Source organism: Capra hircus, chromosome 29 (assembly GCF_001704415.2).
Source record: "Capra hircus breed San Clemente chromosome 29, ASM170441v1, whole genome shotgun sequence".
NCBI lineage: Eukaryota > Metazoa > Chordata > Mammalia > Artiodactyla > Bovidae > Capra > Capra hircus.
In genome coordinates this window covers 23,802,512-23,821,645 of record NC_030836.1, presented here as the reverse complement: position 1 = coordinate 23,821,645, position 19,134 = coordinate 23,802,512, and the positions used below count along the sequence as shown (strand labels likewise).

General features: G+C 38.0%; 1 protein-coding gene across 1 annotated transcript in view; it reads left to right on the top strand.

Moving 5' to 3' along the window:
- Positions 1-8,937, top strand: part of PRMT3 (protein arginine methyltransferase 3) — a 135,797-nt gene extending 126,860 nt beyond the window's left edge. The window contains exon 16 of the mRNA XM_018043427.1: positions 7,125-8,937. Within this exon, the coding sequence (XP_017898916.1) occupies positions 7,125-7,234 (110 nt within the window). The 3' untranslated portion in view covers positions 7,235-8,937. The remainder of the gene's footprint in view (positions 1-7,124) is intronic.

The following is a 19,134-nucleotide window of genomic DNA, read 5'->3' as shown; positions in this document are numbered from 1 at the left end:
ATGCTCCAGCTGTACTGCTCATTTTTTAGCTAGTTTTCCTGTCTTTTCTTCCTCATTGCCTTTATCTGAGATACTTTTCTACCTAGGAAGCTACTTTGACCTCTTTCACTTGATGAATTGCACTTTTCCCTTTATAACCCAGCTTATTTCTGTACCTCTTTCCTCATTGTCTTAAAAAGTTAACTGTTCTGTTATTTTTTCTCCCAGATAATTCATACGTATATCTGTGTTATAACATACCAGTGTGCTCTGATACGGGGTTCTCATAGATGAGTTATTTGCTTTTCTCACTTCTGTTTTTATCTGGTGCAGTATTTGGCATGTCATAAATATGCTCCTGAATGAATGAATAAGTACAGTAATGTGCATTGTCATTGAAATATAACTTCCTTTCATCACCGTGGGTGACACATGCCAGGGGCATTTATCTAGTTGCTGTATTTCGTTGCCCCATTTTGTCAGCTCTGATGTTCTCCGAAATTGTGGCATGGCTGAGGAGAGTACTGTTGAGTCGAAAAATAGCCTGAGTCAAAAACTACTTTTTGACTTAATATGGTGTACAATTTTTAGATAAAATTAAATAAAGCCAAGCGTCTAATCATGACAGTTTGCTGTGCATGTCAAGTTTATTTTACTGTCCAGATAGTAATGTGACAAGATTTTTTTTAACAAGATATTGTGAACATACCTATACAGTTTTTCCATGCAGCTTGTGTGTGTGTGTATGTGTACATGTTAATATTTTGAATAATGATAAGTCATTTTTTGGTAATGGTAAATCTACCATGGAACTTCCCTGCCAGCTCAGTGGTAAAGAATCCACCTGACAATGCAGAAGATATGGGTTTGATCCCTGGGTCGGGAAGATCCCTTGGAAAAGGAAATGGCAACCCACTCCAGTATTCTTGCCTGGGAAATCCCATGGACAGTGGAGCCTGGCAGGCTGTAGTCTGTGGGGTTATAAAGAGTTGAACACAACTTATCTAGTAAACAACAACAAAATCTACCATCGGGGGCAGACAGGATATTTGGAAAGCAAAGAAAAAGACAGTGTGAATAGGAAATTTCTTAGAATAGGAATTTTACATTTGACCAACAGCACAAGGTAACTATAAGATGATGAACCTAATGTGTTTTTGCTTTGGTGTGGGATTTTGTTTGTTGTTGTTATTGTTATTTTCACGACATAGTTCTAACAATAGTTTCCAAAGAAATACTCTGCAACATTTGAGCATTCCCAGCATTGTGGGAGTTAGAAACCAGCCTCCCAGAATGAATACTTTTAAAGGATTTAAAGATCACTTTTAAAGTTTAAATTCAGAGTGGTTTTTTCCCCCCTTTTTCTTTAAAAAATAATGTGTAATTTTATTGTACAAACCTTACATGACAGTATTTATTTTAAAGATCCAGATTTTTTTCTTGTGGTTTGGCTTTGAAAAATATTATTAAAATCATACTATTTAGTTCTCTTTATATGTTATTAGTAAGCTTTTATGTGATGGAGAATCCTTTTTTGTTTTCATTTTTTTAACTCTACGCTTTGGTAGTGATAATACTGATTTTTATTTATCCCCCTTGTGGGGAATGAAATTTTATTGCTCTGGAAGAAACTAATTTGAAAAAACCACTAGGACCGAATTGAAATGAAATCAGTTTTGTTCTTGATTGAACTGCAGAGCTGCTTTGTGATATACTAATAGCCGTCTGCTGATGATAAAAACAAGGTGATACAGCTCAGCTGCATAGAGACTGTCCTTTGCAGCTCTCACCAGTTTACACACTTAACAACATCAGTCACTTTATATCTATTTGACACTGATTAATTACTCCTATCTCTACTGCATTATAGCCATTACCTTGGCACTTTAGCCAGGCTTGAACAATTGAAGTGGGTGGAGCAGTGTGAACTGTGGATTTATTACTGTGACCCTTCGTGCTGTATAATTAACTTAAATAAGTATTGTTTTGCATCTCCATTTTGAAATTAAGGTTACAAAATAACTATTACAGCAAGTTATTTTGTTTGTGTTTTATTTTAAAACACGAAAATTACAATATTAGCTTATAAGACAGCGTTAAGACTTTTTAATTTCTCAAATATTTTATTTAATATTGATGCTGAAAATTTTTTCTTCTGTGAAAATTTAATTATCTGTTACTCGTACATGTTGAGCTGTATTTTAAGTTAAGGGATACATAAACCTCTTAAATACATTCTTCTTTTTTAACATATTTTTTAAACTTGAAATGCAGTATTTGATAACCTGCTTTATAGGCACCAGGGAACATTTCCTTTTTGACCCTACACTAAGGATCAACTAGGATATTTATAAACAAGCCACATTTTAACATGTCTAAAGCCACTTAAAGAGCAACTATCCTTAGGGCACATCAGCAAGAAAATCACTGAGTTAAATAAAATGCTCAAAAAATCTTTTTAGATGGTGGTTAAACATTTAAAATAATAGCATCACTACTGATAATCACCAAAATGCAAATTAAAGCAGTCAGATACTGGTGGTTGTTTGTTACCGGTTTCTTTTGTTCTTTTTCTGTTGTTGCTTGGATTCTAATAACAGCCAAATTTTGGTGAAGATGGCTGGAATGTAAAAATGGGACACATTCTATGCCTTTTTAAAGTATCTTGCTTTATAGAATTTGTTTCATTTTTGTATAAACAAATCATCAACTTTTTCCTTTTGGTTTCTAACTTTTTTTCCATACTACGAAATATTGTGTTACTATGTTTACACATTTCTGTTAACTCCTTTCTTGCTCAGTGATGTAAAATGCCCCAATTAGAATCTACTGAATCTCTATAATGAATCTTATTCCATTTATCTATGAATTTATTCCTAAGCCATCACATTTTTAAAAACACTTTATTCTGTATTTACATACAGTAAAAATTTACGCATTTTATTTATACAGTTTAATAAATTTTGGCAAACGTATGTTCCACTCTATTCAGTTCAGTTCAGTCACTCAGTCATGTCCGACACTTTGTGACCCCAGGAACCGCAGCACGCCAGGCCTCCCTGTCCCTCACCAACTCCCAGAGTTCACCCAAACCCTTGTCCATTGTGTCATTGATGCCATCCAACCATCTCATCCTCTGTTGTCCCCTTCTCCTCCTGCCCTCAATCTTTCCCAGCATCAGGGTCTTTTCAAATGAGTCAGCTCTCTGCATCAGGTGGCCAAAGTATTGAAGTTTCAGCTTCAAAATCAGTCCCTCCAATGAACACCCAGGACTGATTTCCTTTAGGATGGACTGATTGGATCTCCTTGCAGTCCAAGGGACTCTCAAGAGTCTTCTCTAACACCACAGTTCAAAAGCATCAGTTCTTCGGCGTTCTGCTTTCTTTGCAGTCCAACTCTCACATCCATAATGACTACTGGAAAAATCATAGCCTTGACTAGATGGACCTTTGTTGGCAAAGTAATGTCTCTGCTTTTTAATATGCTGCCTAAGTTGGTCATAACTTTCCTTCCAAGGAGCAAGCATCTTTTAATTTCATGGCTGCAGTCACCATTCGAAGTGATTTTGGAGCCCAGAAAAATAATCAGCCATGGTTTCCGCTGTTTCCCCATGTATTTCCCATGAAGTGATGGGACCAGATGCCATGATCTTAGTTTTCTGAATGTTGAGCTTTAACCATCTTTTTCACTCTCCTCTTTCACTTTCCTCAAGAGGCTCTTTAGTTCCTGTTCACTTTCTGCCATAAGGGTGGTGTCATCTGCATATCTGAGGTTATTGATATTTCTCCCAGCAATCTTGATTCCAGCTTGTGTTTCCTCCAGCCCAGCGTTTCTCATGATGTACTCTGTAGATCAGCTAAATAAGCAAGGTGACAATATACAGTCTTGACGTACTCCTTTTCCTATTTGAAACCAGTCTGTTGTTCCATGTCCAATTCTAACTGTTGCTTGCTGACCTGTGTACAGGTTTCTCAAGAGGCAGGTCAAGTGGTGTGGTATTTCCATCTCTTTCAAGGTATAGAATATTTACTTCACCCTAAAAAGTTTGATCCCATCTTCAGTTTTCAGTTTTCAGTCTGGACAACCATTGATCTCTTTTCTGTCACTACATATTCTATTACTATTAATAATAGTAAGGCATTAGTATTCTTTAGAATTTTATATCAAAGTTATTATACAGAGCATACTCCAGCTTCTTTGCTTTTAGCATATTTTAAAGTGCATCTGTGAGTCAGTAATTTGTTCCTTTTTATTGCCAAGTAGTGTTCCTTTGTATGGACTTAATGTAAGTAGGCTTTCAGTTGCTGATAGACTTTTGGATTGTTTTCAGTTAGGCGCCATTATGGATAAAATTAATATGAACATTCTTGCAAAAGTTTTTGTGTGAACATATGTTTTCATTTCTCCTAGGCAGATACCTAGAAGTGGAATTATTAGGTCTTATGATAAATACTTAACTTCATAAGAAGCTGGCAAACTTTTTCACAATGACTATACTATTCAAGGTTCCTACACTGTTGTGGGTTTGTTTGCTCCACATCTTTGTCGACACTTATATAAAATGGCAGTCATTTTAATATAAGGTTTAATATGTCATTGTGTTGTAAGTGTATGTAGCGACAGCTGTGTTTTTAATTTGCATTTACCTCGTGACTAATGATGTTGAGCATCTTTTCATATGTTCATCGGTCATTTGTATGTCTTCTTCGGTGAGGTTTCTTTTAAGATATTTTACTCAATTTTTGGTTGGGTTGTCATCTCACTGTGCTATAAGAATCTTAATAAGGTACAAGTTGTTTGTCCGATATATGCATTGCTGATATTTCTATCTCAATCCTAGTTTGTCCTTTCATTTTCTTAAGGTCTTTTGAACTTTGTGCTACTGTGGCCTAAGTTAAGAAATCTTTGCTACTCTAACATCACAGCTTTTCCTATACGGTTCTTCTAAAAGCTTTATATTTTTGCCTGTACATTTAGGATTATAAACTATTTCATGTTGAATTTAAAAGTAATATTCATCTTTTTCCAAATTTATATTAGGTTGTTTCATCATCATTTCTTGAAAAGACTTTTCTTTTCCTATTTAATTACCTTGGTTCTTTTGTCAGAAATTAATTAACCATGTATGCATGTCTGTTTCTGAACTTTGTTTCCTTGATCTATGTGTCTTGTCTTATGCCAGTAAGACACTGTAAGATGATATAAATCCTCCTGCTTTATTCTGTTCTCTCACCATTCTGGGCTCTTTAAATTTGCATATGCGTTTTCAAGTCAACTTAAATTCTGCCCAAATGAAACAGTCCTGCTGGGATTTTGATTGAGACTGTTGAATCTATAGATTACTTTGGGGAGAATTGACATCTTAAAACAGTATTGAGTGTCATCCACAAACAAGATGTCTCATTTACTTAGATCATCTTTAGCAGTGTTTCATAATTTGATATAACTAAATGATGCATATATGTTGTTACATTTATCTCAAGAATTATATGCTTTTTCAATGCTATTATAAATGCTATTGTTTTTTATTTCAGTTTCTCTTTCTTCATTGCTCATGTATAGAAATGCAATTAATTTTTTTAATTGATCTTATGTCCTGAGATTGCTAAACCTTCCTGAGTTTTAGTAGCTGTTTTCCTTTCTTTTTCCAAGGAGTCAGTCCTTCGCATCAGGTGGCCAAAGTATTGGAGCTTCAGCATCAGTCCTTCCAATCAGTATTCAGGATTAATTTCCTTTAGGATTGACTGGTTTGTTCTCCTTGCAGTCCAAGGGACTCTCAAGAGTCTTCTCCAGCACCACAATTCAAAAGCATCAATTCTTCAACACTCAGTGTTTATGGTCCAACTCTCACATCCGTACATGATTGCTGGAAAAACCATAGCTTTGACTATAGAGACCTTTGTCGGCAAAGTAATATCTCTGCTTTTTAATATGCTGTCTAGGTTTGTTATACCTTTTCTTCCAAGCTGCAAGTGTTTTTTAATTTCATGGCTGCAGTCACCATCCACAGTGATTTTGGAGTCCAAAAAAATAAGAGTCTGTCACTGCTTCCATTCTTTCCCCATCTATTTGCCATGAAGTGATGGGACCAGGTGCCATGATCTTCATTTTTTGAATGTTGAGTTTTAAGGCAGCTTTTTCACACTTTTCTTTCACTTTCATCAAGAAGCTCTTTAGTTCCTCTTTGCTTTCTGCCATAAGGGTGATGTCATCTGCATATCTAAGGTTGTTATTTCTCCCAGCAATCTTTCCCAGCTTTTGCTTCCAGCCCTGCATTTCGCATGATACTCTGCAAGTAAGTGAAATAAGTGACAATATGTAGCCTTGACGTACTCCTTTCCCAATTTTGAACCAGTCCATTTCTCCATTTCTGATTCTAACTGTTGCTTCTTGACCTGCATATAGGTTTCTCAGGAGGCAGTTATGGTGATGTGGTATTCCCATCTCTTTAAGAATTTCCAGTTTATGACTGTGGTCTACACAGTCAAAGGCTTTAGCATAGTCAATGAAGCAGAAGTAGATATTTTTCTGGAATTCTCTTGCTTTTTTTGTGATCTAACGGATGTTGGCAATTGATCTGTGGTTCCTCTGCCTTTTCTAAATTGAGCTTGTACATCTAGATAATACTCAGTTCACATAATGGTGAAGCCTAGCTTGAAGGATTTTGAGCATTACCTTGCTAGCATGTGAATTAATTCTTGTGAAACCTTGCCTTTTACTGCCTTCCAACCATCCCCAGTCCTCTGTGCCAGCATACCCTATTAGACCTGTTGCTTAATTGTCAGTACCTCTATTTTCTTCGCCCTGAACTGTGAACGCTTTGAGGTCAGGGACCATGTCTTTTTTATAATATGCCCAGGACATGCCTCAGGGCCTCATATTGAGGAGTCCAATAAACAGTCCCCAACGCTGCAGTGACCACTATAGTTATGCTTTTTCACAAGCATTTGACACCCATGCTAGCTAAATTAGATCTGCTTTCTTCAAAAATTAAACATAAAATTGTCCTGAAAATTTTTAAGTTAAAAAAAAGTGAAACATTCTCACAACAAAAAATAAGTATCAATTCTAAGTGTACCATGTTGCTTTTCTGCTACACTGTATTCCTTGAATTCTGAAACCCAATTTTTGCCTTTCTTCTTTAGGTGAAGCCTTGAAAGGAAAGATCACAGTGCACAAGAATAAGAAAGATCCACGTTCTCTCATTGTGACCCTCACATTGAACAATACAACTCAAACTTATGGTCTCCAGTAAAAAGGCTACAAAAGCGCCAACTAATCTGCAGCTTTTATGGTCGGGGAGGGGCGGGCAGTAGGGGAGGAAGCTTATGTGAACACATGGATGTTGAATCTTTGAATCTGGTAATTTAGCTACAGAGGGAACTGATCCTCGTGATCCACCTCTGTAATCACATTCTTGAAAGTCTGGCCGGTGAGATTTAACAAAATATAATCCCTGCATTGAGTTCAGCTGTATTGAAAGTCATTCAAATTGGCCTAAATTTGGAACAGAGGTATAATCTTTTGTTGTTTTTAATAATTTTCTTACTATAAATTTTAAACACTAGTAATTGATTGTTATTTGGATACTGTTTTATGAAACTAGTAACTGTACACAAGGTATTACACATTTTATTGAAAATTTCCTTTCTAAGAAATAGTTTTAATTGTATCTGCTAGAATATCAGGATATAATATAGAGCAAGTGTAAGGGACTAAAATGTGGAAAAGAGACCACACAAACTGTATTTGAAGACAGCTTAGTTGATTGTTGTATATAATTCTGTTCCCATTTTTTAGCTGCTTCTCTCTTTGCAAATATTTTTCAGTCATATAGTTTTCTACTACTGCCCAGGAAATCGTTTCAATACATTTGCCCTAGATTTCAAAAAAAAATTTAAAAGATTGGTATATATATTGTATTTATTTGCTAATACTTTTTTCAAACTAGTTTTATGTACAAAGTTAAACATGTAACTGTTAATATACTTTTATCACTCTGTACAATTGTGTCATTTACAATTATTGACCCAGTTTGAAATACAGAAAACATTCAAATAAACATATACAACAGCCATTAATATTATAAAGTGACATTTCTACATACCAAAGCCGTTTACAAAATTAGAAACATTTAAAACAAGTCCTAGCAAAGGAATCGTTTTTAAGAAAATAGGAATTTTAAGAAGAGGTGGATCGCATGGTTCATTTCCATTCATCAGCTGGTTCATTTTCACAACAAGACACACACAAAGCAGCGTAGTGTTGTGTTGAGAAGCATGAATTCTGGAGCCAGTTCAAGCCTTGGCTGCAGCTGTTACTTGCTGTGTAATCCTAGGTTCCTTAACCTCTCTCTCCCTCCATAAATGCGCCAATTCATGAGCTGATACATTTAAACTACTGAAATGTATACATTTCAACTGATACATTTCAACAACTTATATGTGCCTGGCACATAGAAAACACTTAGTCCCTGCTCAGTGATATCATCATCAGCATACAGTCAAGGACCCCTTCCAAAGACTGTGGTGGCATCTACATTACATCAGTTTGAGAATTGTCAACCTTATGAGATACTACTGTAGTGTGTGAGTGAGTGGGAAGATTACAAGAGAATTTAATATTTATTTAGCAAAAAAATACATCAAAAAGAAGCTGTCTTTTGGTCTTCAGTAGAAAACTGGAGTTCCAGCAATAGGAAAAATAGCCCCATCAAACGATGGTATTTCAGACCTTAATGTAAGTCTTCGTTCTTCGTAAGCATGGTTTCTTTTTTCACTGAGCCAAACTAGTCAGCTTGTTTTCACCATGGTTTGGATTCCGGCCACTACTGGAAATGTGTACTGTTGCTAATACAGCTCAAAATATTTTAAATTTCTATCTGGGGTATTTCATATAACAATTTGAGTAATGGGATGATGGATCAAAAGTAAAAAGATTCACCATTAACTTAAAAAATTTTTTTAATAGCATATAGTTACTTTACACTGTTGTGTTTCTGCTGTACAACAACGTGAATCAGCTATCTTCTGTGTCTATGTCTATCTTCTATGTCTATCTTCTCCCTCCTGAACCTCCTTTCCGCCCCCTATCCCCATCTGGGTCATCACAGAGCCCCGAGCTGATCTCCTGGTTATATAGCAGCTTCCCACTAGCTATCTAGTGGTAGTATATATATGTCAGATTTACCATATATGAAGATTTACCATTAAATTTTTAAAGTAACCGGAAAACGTTAAATTTTTTTTTTCTTTCTTAACAAGTAGTTTTTACTATTTAAAAAAGTACTTCTCAAAAATGATTTCTCATTAAAAGTCCTGCTTGATTTTCAGGGGGTTTGCAGCCAGTGTCTCTTTTGATATTCTCCTCCTGGTAGCCTCCCCAGGGTGGAACATCCTAATTTGTGTACCTAAACATTTTCTGAGATGTAAGAGTCTGAATATTAGCTCTTTGGTTAGAATTTCAGCCATTAAACTGCTATAGAAAATAACTACTTCATAGCTCTTTATAGTGATAAATACAGCATTCTTTCCTGCTGTGGCAGATGGGCATTTAGGGATAGCAGTTTGCTCTGTCCCAGGAATCTTATTCCCATTAAGAAAATACATTTTTCTCCTATTTTCCTTTGTGAAAACTAATGTTATAATGCGTGGGGTTCATCCAAGCTTAATAGTCATCTCTGGTAGAGCAGTATTTTCTAAACAGAGCACTTTGGAAGCAGTGTTCTAAGAAAACAGAACTGCAGGTGTACAGCATTGCATAGACAGAGTGGTCCAGTGAGTAGCCCTAAATGCTAGGAATACACTTCAAAGTGAATCAGGGAGCTGTCAGATATCTTTGAAATAATTCCTCTCAGTGGAGGTGAGTAAGTAATACTGCTTAAATATTGAGTTTTTTTATTTATCACTTAATCTAGAGTCTGATTCACCTGTGTCTTTCAGCATTCTACCCCTATCACTTCTTAGAATGGAATATTTAGAATGTACTGTGTGACCTTATGGATTTGAGATCACTTTATACTAATCTCACTGATCATGCCCATGCTATCAAGTAGAGGAAGTACGGTAACAGTGCTGCTAAGAGCATTCAACAGAAAAAAATTAAAACAGGATGAGGCCCTGTTTAGCTTCTGCTGGACCGTAGCAAATCTAAACGTCTCAGTATTCAGACTTTTTCTGTGTAATGAAATATCTCAAAATGCGTATCTCTCATGCAGTTACTGTCATGGAGTTTCAGCCTATTATGAAAGGTTAGGTAAGTAAGATATAGTTGAAGTCAAGTGTTGTCTACTATTGGATTGGTGAACTACAGGCCAGAGCCAACTCCACCACATTGCTCATTTCAGTAAATAAAATTTTACTGAACCTGAGGTAGGCAATATTTTAGAAATCGTATTTCTTCATATGACTCACTAACGGCCATGGCAAAGAAGACACAATAAGTTATAGCTTATAAGGACTATTTCTTAAAATATGGAGACCTTCCATTTATGAAGACTTCAAGGATTGACCAAGACATACCTAAAATTACAGTATTAATATTTATGAGACTGATGTCTTAAACTGTAACATTTAATGCTCTGCAACAGGAATCTTAAGTTGAAACTAGCTGATTATCAGCATCATGTAGAAAGTTTTAAAAATAAGAGTAGAGAAATGGACAGATTTTCAGTTAGAGATGATTGAACCTTACCCACAAGCTTCAAGCAGAGTCAGCTAATGAATGACTTCTGAGCCTAAAAGAAAGAATTCGCATGCAGCTCATTAACCTCTGGGTTTTTAAGAGACTTAGGGCCCGAAACTGTCAACCTTAGGAAAGACAGTCGGGGGAATGGCATATCAGTGCTTTTCAACATGACTTGAGGCTCCTCGATGCCTTCCTTGCTTGTTTTTAGCCTAAAATGTGGCATTGCTTTTGTACTAAGGTACTAGGCATCCTGGGAAGGTATGTGAAGTCCCTTATTTTTGGTTGCAGTGGGTCTTCGTTGCTGTCCGTGGGCCTTCTCTAGTTTCAGCGAGCGGGGGCTGCTCTTCATTGCGGAGTGCAGGCTTCTCTTGTGGACCGTAGGCTGTAGGTGTGCCGGCTTCAGTACTTGGCAGTGTGCATGCTCAGTAGTTGTGGTGCATGGACTTAGTTGCTCCTCATCATGTGAAATCTTCTTGGACCAGGGATTGAGCCCATGTCCCTATGTTGGGAGGTAGATTCTTAATCACTGGGGCACCAGGGAAAACCCAAAGCTGTGTTGCTCTAAGATCTTGTGTCTGTTTCCTTCCTGAAAAGGTAAACTTTTTCACGCAGAATGATGAAATATGGTTAAGATTCATTTACATCTAGAGTATGGTTAAATACATATGTGAAGATTGTCTATCACTGAGTTGTTTAAAATTAAGGTAATCAACAGCAGTCTAAGCCTCATTCTTCCAGCTCAAGTCCTTGTTTCCTATTTTACCAAGAAAATCGAGCCAGTCCGAGGAGAACTTAACAGGTTTCCATACTATACTCCCCAGCCAACCTTGATGCGCATGTACGGGCTTCCCACTGAGTGAACTTTGACCACATCTGACCAAGCCAGCTCTTCGCCCTGTGCCTCACAGCCATTCCCTCAGTCACTGTTTCAGCACGTCTCCTGTGTCACCAGGTTTCCCCTCTGCTGCTCCATGATAAGCATGAAAGTGAAAAGTGTTACTCACTCAGTCTTGTCCAACCCATTGCAACCCCGTGGATTGCAGCCCACCAGTATCCTCTGCCCATGAGACTTCCCAGGCAAGGATACTGGAGTGGATTGAATTCTCTTTTCCAAGGGGATCTTCCTGATCCAGAGACGGAACCCAGGTCTCCTGCATTGCAGGCAGATTCTTTACTGTCCGAGCCATTGTCCAGATATGATCAGCGTTCAGAAAGGATATTGTTTCTCCTACAGTAAAAAAAAATTTCAACTCCCACTTCTACCTCCCATTGTTGTCACAGTTCTACCTTCCCTTTACATTGAGACTACACAGAAAGGATTGTCAATGTTCACTGTTTTCTCTCTTCCCATTATTTTAAACAACTATAAAGAGTTGGACCATATAGAAGGCTGAGCACCGAGGAATTGATGCTCTTGAATTGTGCTGGAGAAGACTCTTGAGAGTCTCTTGGACAGCAAGGAGATCAAACCAGTCAATCCTAAGTGAAATCAAGCCTGAATATTCATCGGAAGGTTTGATGTGGAAGCTTCAGTGCTTTGGCCACCTGATGCAAAGAGCCTGAGGCTGGGAACGAGAGGGCAACAGAGGATGAGATGGTGGAATGGCATCACCAACTCAGTAGACTTGAGTTTGAGCAAACTCCAGTAGATAGTGAAGGACAGGGAAGCCTGGCATGCTGCAGTTCATGGAGTCGCAAAGAGTGACATGACCTAGCAACTGAACAACAACAACTTGAGGTATATATAAAATAAAATGTACAAATTCCAAGTGTAATGAGTTTTAATAAATGTATGCCTATAATCAGCACCCCTATTAATAGTTTAAAATTTTCCTGAGTACCAAAAAGTTGTGCCACTTTGCAGTCAACACTTACCCCAATCCTGTCCCTAGGCAAGCACTATCTGATTTCTATAAATTTGTTTTGCCTGGTTTAGTACTTCATATAAATGGAATCATGTAGTATGTACTTTCATTTCCAGCATCGTTTTTTTTGAGATTCATCTATGTTGATGTGCGTCTCTAGTATGTTTTTTTATTACTGGATATTCCACTTTATAAATGGAATTCTGCTCCTTTGTTTAGCCATTCCTCTGTTGGCGAATACTTGGATTGTTTCCAGGTTGTAGGTATTGTGAATAAAGCTGCTATGAACATTTGTGTACAACTCTTTGCTTGAGCCCACCCTCACCAGGACTTTGCCTCCACAACTCCATTGAAACTACTCATCATAGTCACCAGCAAACTGCATGTTGCCAATTCCAGCCAGTTAGCTTGTGACCAGTTTTCAACCCTGGTTTTACTTGCCCCACCAGTAGTACTCAATGCTGATGATCACCCTTCTGGAAACATTGGGCTTGGCTTTCCCCACTCTCCTCCTTCCTTTTTGGCCAGTCTTCAGTTTCCTTTGTTGGCTTTTTCTCACCTTTTCACCTTTTACATGTTGGCACCTTAGTCTTGGGAATGTTTTTCTGTCCATCTTCCCTCCCTTGGTGATTTCATCTAGACTTATGGTTATAAATACCAAGACACTGATGATTCCTAAAACTATCCCTATGACAGTCTGCATCCAACTTCTCACATAACATGTCTATATAGATGCCTCCTGGGCATCTCCAAATTAACATTCAAAACTGAGTTTCTGATCTTCTTCAAACCCTGCTATTTTCCTCCATCTTACTAGGACAGGAAACTGAGAGACATCCTTGACCTCTTTCTTTAACTCCGCATCCAAGTTAGGCAGCAAGTCTTACAGAATCTACCTTCAAAATATGTCCAGAACCAAAATAGATCTCTACGCTACACTGGTCCAAGCTGTCATCATGTTTCACCTTGATCCCTGGTTCTCAAACTGTGGTCAGCAGACCCCTCATGACTCCTGAAAACCTCTTAGAGGAAGTCCAGGAAATCAAAACTATTTTTGCAGTAGTACTAAGGTATTGTTTGCCTTTTACACTGTATTCATATTTATACCGATGGTACAAAAGCAGTCGGGTAAAATTGCTGGCTCTAGCACAGATCAAGTCACCAAACTATACTAAGTCATTGTATTCTTCATTGCCACATACTCTATTTAAAATGTCCTTGATTAAAAAAAAAACAAATTTCATTAAATCTTGAGAACTCATCTTGTAACATTCTATATGATATACTAATAAAGCAGTTTTATTGCATATGGCAATAACAATATCTGTCTCCACGAAAGCATTTGTGTCACTGAGTTGCAAGCTGATCTGGCCACTTTTTTAATGTAACATTTTTACTTGGAAAGAATAACTATGACAGACATTGTCCTGGAAAGAAAAAAAGGGACATTACTTCAAGTGAAGACAACTGATGTAATTTGTTTCTAGTTTCCAGTTTTTAAGCTAAAGTTATAATTTTAGAAAGTATATCCATCACCAAGGGCTTGACAGCTTCCTAATTCTTTCAGACTGAGGTAAGTGGGACAAGGAAGGAAAACCTCTTCCTCTAACATTTGATGGAGAAGGAAATGCCAACCCACTCGAGCCTGGAGAATCCCAGGGATGGGGGAACCTGGTGGGCTGCCGTCTATGGGGTCGCACAGAGTCGGACACGACTGAAGTGACTTAGCAGCAGCAGCTACCACTTGAAGTTCTCAACTGAAACCTCTGTAACAAAAGACAGATTAACAAGAGAAGAGCATATGGATGTATCTAATAGAAGTTTTTATGTGACACAGCCTTCACAAGGAAGTGAGTGAAGACCTGAAGAAGCAAAAAGCCCAAGTGGCTTTATGTTAGGCTGAATGAAGAGTGGAAAGTCTTGGAAAGGTGTCATAGGACAAAGCTGAGCTGAGCTTAGTAGACGGAGACACTTTGCAAGCCCTGACTGATTGGGTTCTTCCTGGCATCCCAGTGTCTTTGGAGATAAGGATGTGCCTTTCCTCTGGGCACTGGGAGCGCAACTCTCAATGTGAGGGTGTTATGACCTGCTTCAGGGGAAGCCTAGGAAGTCCTTCCTGAAGATGAAACAAATCACCAGAACAAATCAATGTTTATTCTAATGGCCTCTGTTGGACACTGTGGGTTTCAGTTCACCTGTTTACTGAGAAGCAACGAGTCAAACAGACAAGCAAAAAAAAAAAAAGACTCTTCCCCTCATGTGCCATCTCTCAGATTTCTTCAGCTTGAAATATTATGCCAAGGTACCATATTTGGAGGTCACATAAGGTGAACCAGTAATGGTGGTATAATAACTGATTTTTGATGCTGTATAATAAAACATGTCAAGCTTGGAAGATGATTCGATGAGCTAAAAGTATATCCCCCACCAGCACCAAATTGCATAATGTTAATAAATATTCTTTCAAAGGGTAAACTATTGGTCCTGTTTGGCTTTAGTATTGAAGATTATGACACCCCACTCCAGTATCCTTGCCTGGAGAATCCCATAGACAGAGGAGCCTTGTGGGCTACAGTCCATGAGGTCACAAAGAGTTGGACACAACTGAGTGTCTAGGCACATACCACGTATTTTCTTCATATACTTCAAAACAGTGTATCATAGCAGACTGCATGGAGAAGCCACTATGATCCAGCTGTGTGCTAGTCTAAACCTGATAATAGAGATTTCTAAACATGTTATAGAATACCACTCTGGTCATTACTTTTTTTAAGTTATTTTCATTAAAAAATTATTCCTGTCAATGTGTGAGTTTGTTATTCAATATAATTAGTCCAGAAATGGAAATTCCAGAGGAAAAAGGATTTTTGTGTATTTTATTAACTGCTATATTGTGCCCTGGCATATGATAGGAGCTCAATAAGTATTTGTTGAATTTTAAAATGAATGCAAGTAATTCCCTTGTGGTCCAGTGGTTAGGACTTGGTACTTTCATTGCTGTGACCTGGGTTCAATCCCTGATTGGCAAACTAAGATCAACAAACAAAAAAAGGAATGCATCATCTAACTGGCCGATCATCTAGATGAGTGGTTTACTGCAGTTAACCAATGATACGATGCCAGTTTCTTCTACTTAATTATTTTATTATCTATGAATTTATTTTTGCTTTTCTGAATTAGGAAACCTCTTGCATATAATTTTTACATATTTAAATGTTTATTTTTCTCAACCACTTGGATGTTGTAACATCACTCATTATCAGAGAAATGCAAATCAAGACCACAATGAGGTACCATTTCACACCAGTCAGAATGGCTGTGATCCAAAAGTCTGCAAGCAATAAATGCTGGAGAGGGTGTGGAGAAAAGGGAACCCTCTTACACTGTTGGTGGGAATGCAAAACTAGTACAGCCACTATGGAGAACAGTGTGGAGATTCCTTAAAAAACTGGAAATAGAACTGCCTTATGACCCAGCAATCCCACTGCTGGGCATACACACCGAGGAAACCAGAATTGAAAGAGACACGTGTACCCCAATGTTCACTGCAGCACTGTTTATAATAGCCAGGACATGGAAACAACCTAGATGTCCATCAGCAGATGAATGGGTAAGAAAGCTGTGGTACATATACACAATGGAGTATTACTCAGTCATTAAAAAGAATACATTTGAATCAGTTCTAATGAGGTGGATGGAACTGGAGCCGATTATACAGAGTGAAGTAAGCCAGAAAGAAAAACACCAATACAGTATACTAACATATATGGAATTTAGAAAGATGGTAACGATAACCCTGTATGCGAGACAGCAAAAGAGACACAGATGTATAGAACAGACTTTTGGACTCTGTGGGAGAAGGCGAGGGTGGGATGATTTGGGAGAATGGCATTGAAACATGTATAATAACATGTAAGAAATCGCCAGTCTAGGTTCAATGCAGGATACAGGATGCTTGGGGCTGGTGCACTGGGATGACCCAGAGAGATGGTACAGGGAGGGAGGTGGAAGAGGGGTTCAGGACTGGGAACTCATATACACCTGTGGTGGATTCATGCTGATGTATGGCAAAACCAATACAGTATTGTAAAGTGAAAAATAATTTTTTTAAATAAAAATTCAGAGCCTGTGACCATCACATGGTTTTGAGCCCACAGAACCATGGGTTTGCAAATGGATAAATCGTTTAATCGACATATACATATTAATACTGTTTGTAATTGATTTATATGTTGATCCTTTTCAAAAAGTAGATGATTTTGTATAATTTAGATTTGGCAAAGGCTAATTCTGGTGTTTCAGTAAGTGTGTGGAAACAGCACACAGATGTAGTTTAAACTTCTTTTAAAACATTTTAAAAAATCCAATAAATTATTTCTAAAACAATACAGTTTTTCTTCATTAGGAATTAATAGCTAAGAAAATAAAGACACAATTATGAGTGACTCTCAAAATCTCTTCAGCACACAGCCACATAAACTAATGACATTAATAATTAGGAACATTTTAGCTAATGAGAAATTTTGACCAGGTAACTCTTCCAAACCTTACAGAGTTTATAACAGTAGTAACAGCAAGGAATTTTTTAAGTCAAAATTTTGTCCCCATCTCTACCTTAGAGGATGTTTACCCCTAGAAAGACAAAAGGTCTTGTGTGGTTTAAGCAGTGCCTTTGGAATGCTTTTTGGGAACAGACAGCACATTTTTTCCTCCTCGGTGACTGGAGCTGAGTCTGCGTGAATGTGAATGCAGCCCCAGGTCTTTGTTTCATTAGTGTGTGTGTCTCTCCAAGGACCCTCCTGCTGGGAACCCTAATAGGATTTCTTCCCCTTACACCTTCATCTGCCCTGGCTTCTCATGCTGTGCTATGATGTTTGGTTTAATGAGTCAACTCCTGTGATCCAGGAAAAAAAAAGCCTTTTTCCTTAAATAGATAGCTGAGGAAATTCAAAATTATGTTCTCTGTTTTCTGCCATTATATGTGACCAATATTTGATGACGGGCCTGAATATGTTGAGCCCAGAAGATCACAGTGGTTACTTAAGCTCAAATCTCAGCTGTGGCTGTGCAGGTTATATCTCGCAAAAGCCCACCTAGCCTTCATAATGTAGAAAGACAAGCCACAAGCTGGGAGCAGAAAGGAGTGTGTGCAGGAAAGCAGAGAAGAAAGCATGGACACCAAATTTTTTCTGCTGAAGTAACTCAAAACACAATCTAGTGTCAATGGGATAAGCCAAAAAAAGTTTACGTGTAAAGTGTTTAATCAATTATGGACACAGGAAGAATATTAGATGCTATGAAGGTTAAAGTCCTCTCCTACTGTAGAGAAAGACAGTAATAGATATTGCCTAAAATGGATGTGTCAAAAAGCAGTTACATTATTTAAGGATTTAAAGGTGATGGCAAAAATTTAAAGCAAATTGTTTAGCAAGTTAAAATAGGTCAGTTCTGGGAAGGAGGGGTGGAGTTGAAGAGGGATGGAAAAATGGAGTCTTCTTATGATGATCTCTTATAGTTTTTTATTTTGTAACCAATGTGTATGGTCATATAGATATATCTTCTAGGTAATAAAACATTTAAAATTGAGCCAAAACTAGTGACCCCTCTGAAAGTGAGGCTGGGATGGGCTGGAGAGGCAGGATGGCTTCTGGGATGTCTGGGTCAGGGGTCTGGTTCGGTACATCTGCTTTGGTTGGCTTTTGGCTTTGTTCAGGGGCTTCCTTGACGGCTCAGTAGGTAAAGAATCCACCAGCAATGCAGGGGACCCTGGTTTGATCCCTGGGTTGGGAAGATCCCCTGGAGAAGGGAAAGGCTACCCACTCCAGTATTCTGGCCTGGAGAATTCCATGGACTGTGCAGTCCATGGGGTCGCAAAGAGTCGGACACGACTGAGCAACTTTCACTTTCACTTTCCGGTGTGAATGATGCATGGAGAATTAGAGCGGCCTGTACTTAAATCCTGGTGTCTCTGCCTTGTTGAGATTTGTTTGCAAGACAAGTTAAAAAGCTCCTGACAGTAAAAAAACATTACTAAATACAATTTCCAAACTGTGTATTTGCACATCCTCTAGAGAAATGGTCCTGGCCTACTTTGTAAAGTTTGCCCAAGTTCAGGTCCATTGAATTGGTGATGCCATCCAATCATCTCATCCTCTGTCGCCCTTTTCTCCTTCTGCCTTCAGTCTTTCCCAGCATCAGGTCTTTTCCAATGAGTTGGCTCTTTGCATCAGGTGGCCAAAGTATTGGAGCTTCAGCATCAGTCCTTCCAATGAATATTCAGGGTTGATTTCTTTTAGGATGGACTGGTTTGACCTCCTTGCTGTCAGTGGGACTCTCAAGAGTCTTCTCCAACACCACAATTTGAAAGCATCAATTCTTTGGCACTCAGCCTTCTTTATGATCCAACTCTCACATCCGTACATGACTACTGAAAAAACCATAACTTTGACTATATGGATCTTCGTTGGCTAAGTGATGTCTGCTTTTTAATACACTGTCTAGATTTATTATAGCCTTCTTTTGAAGACTCAGTCATCTTCTAATTTCATGGCTGCAGCCACCATCCGCAGTGATTTTAGAGCCCAAGAAGAGGAAATCTGTCACT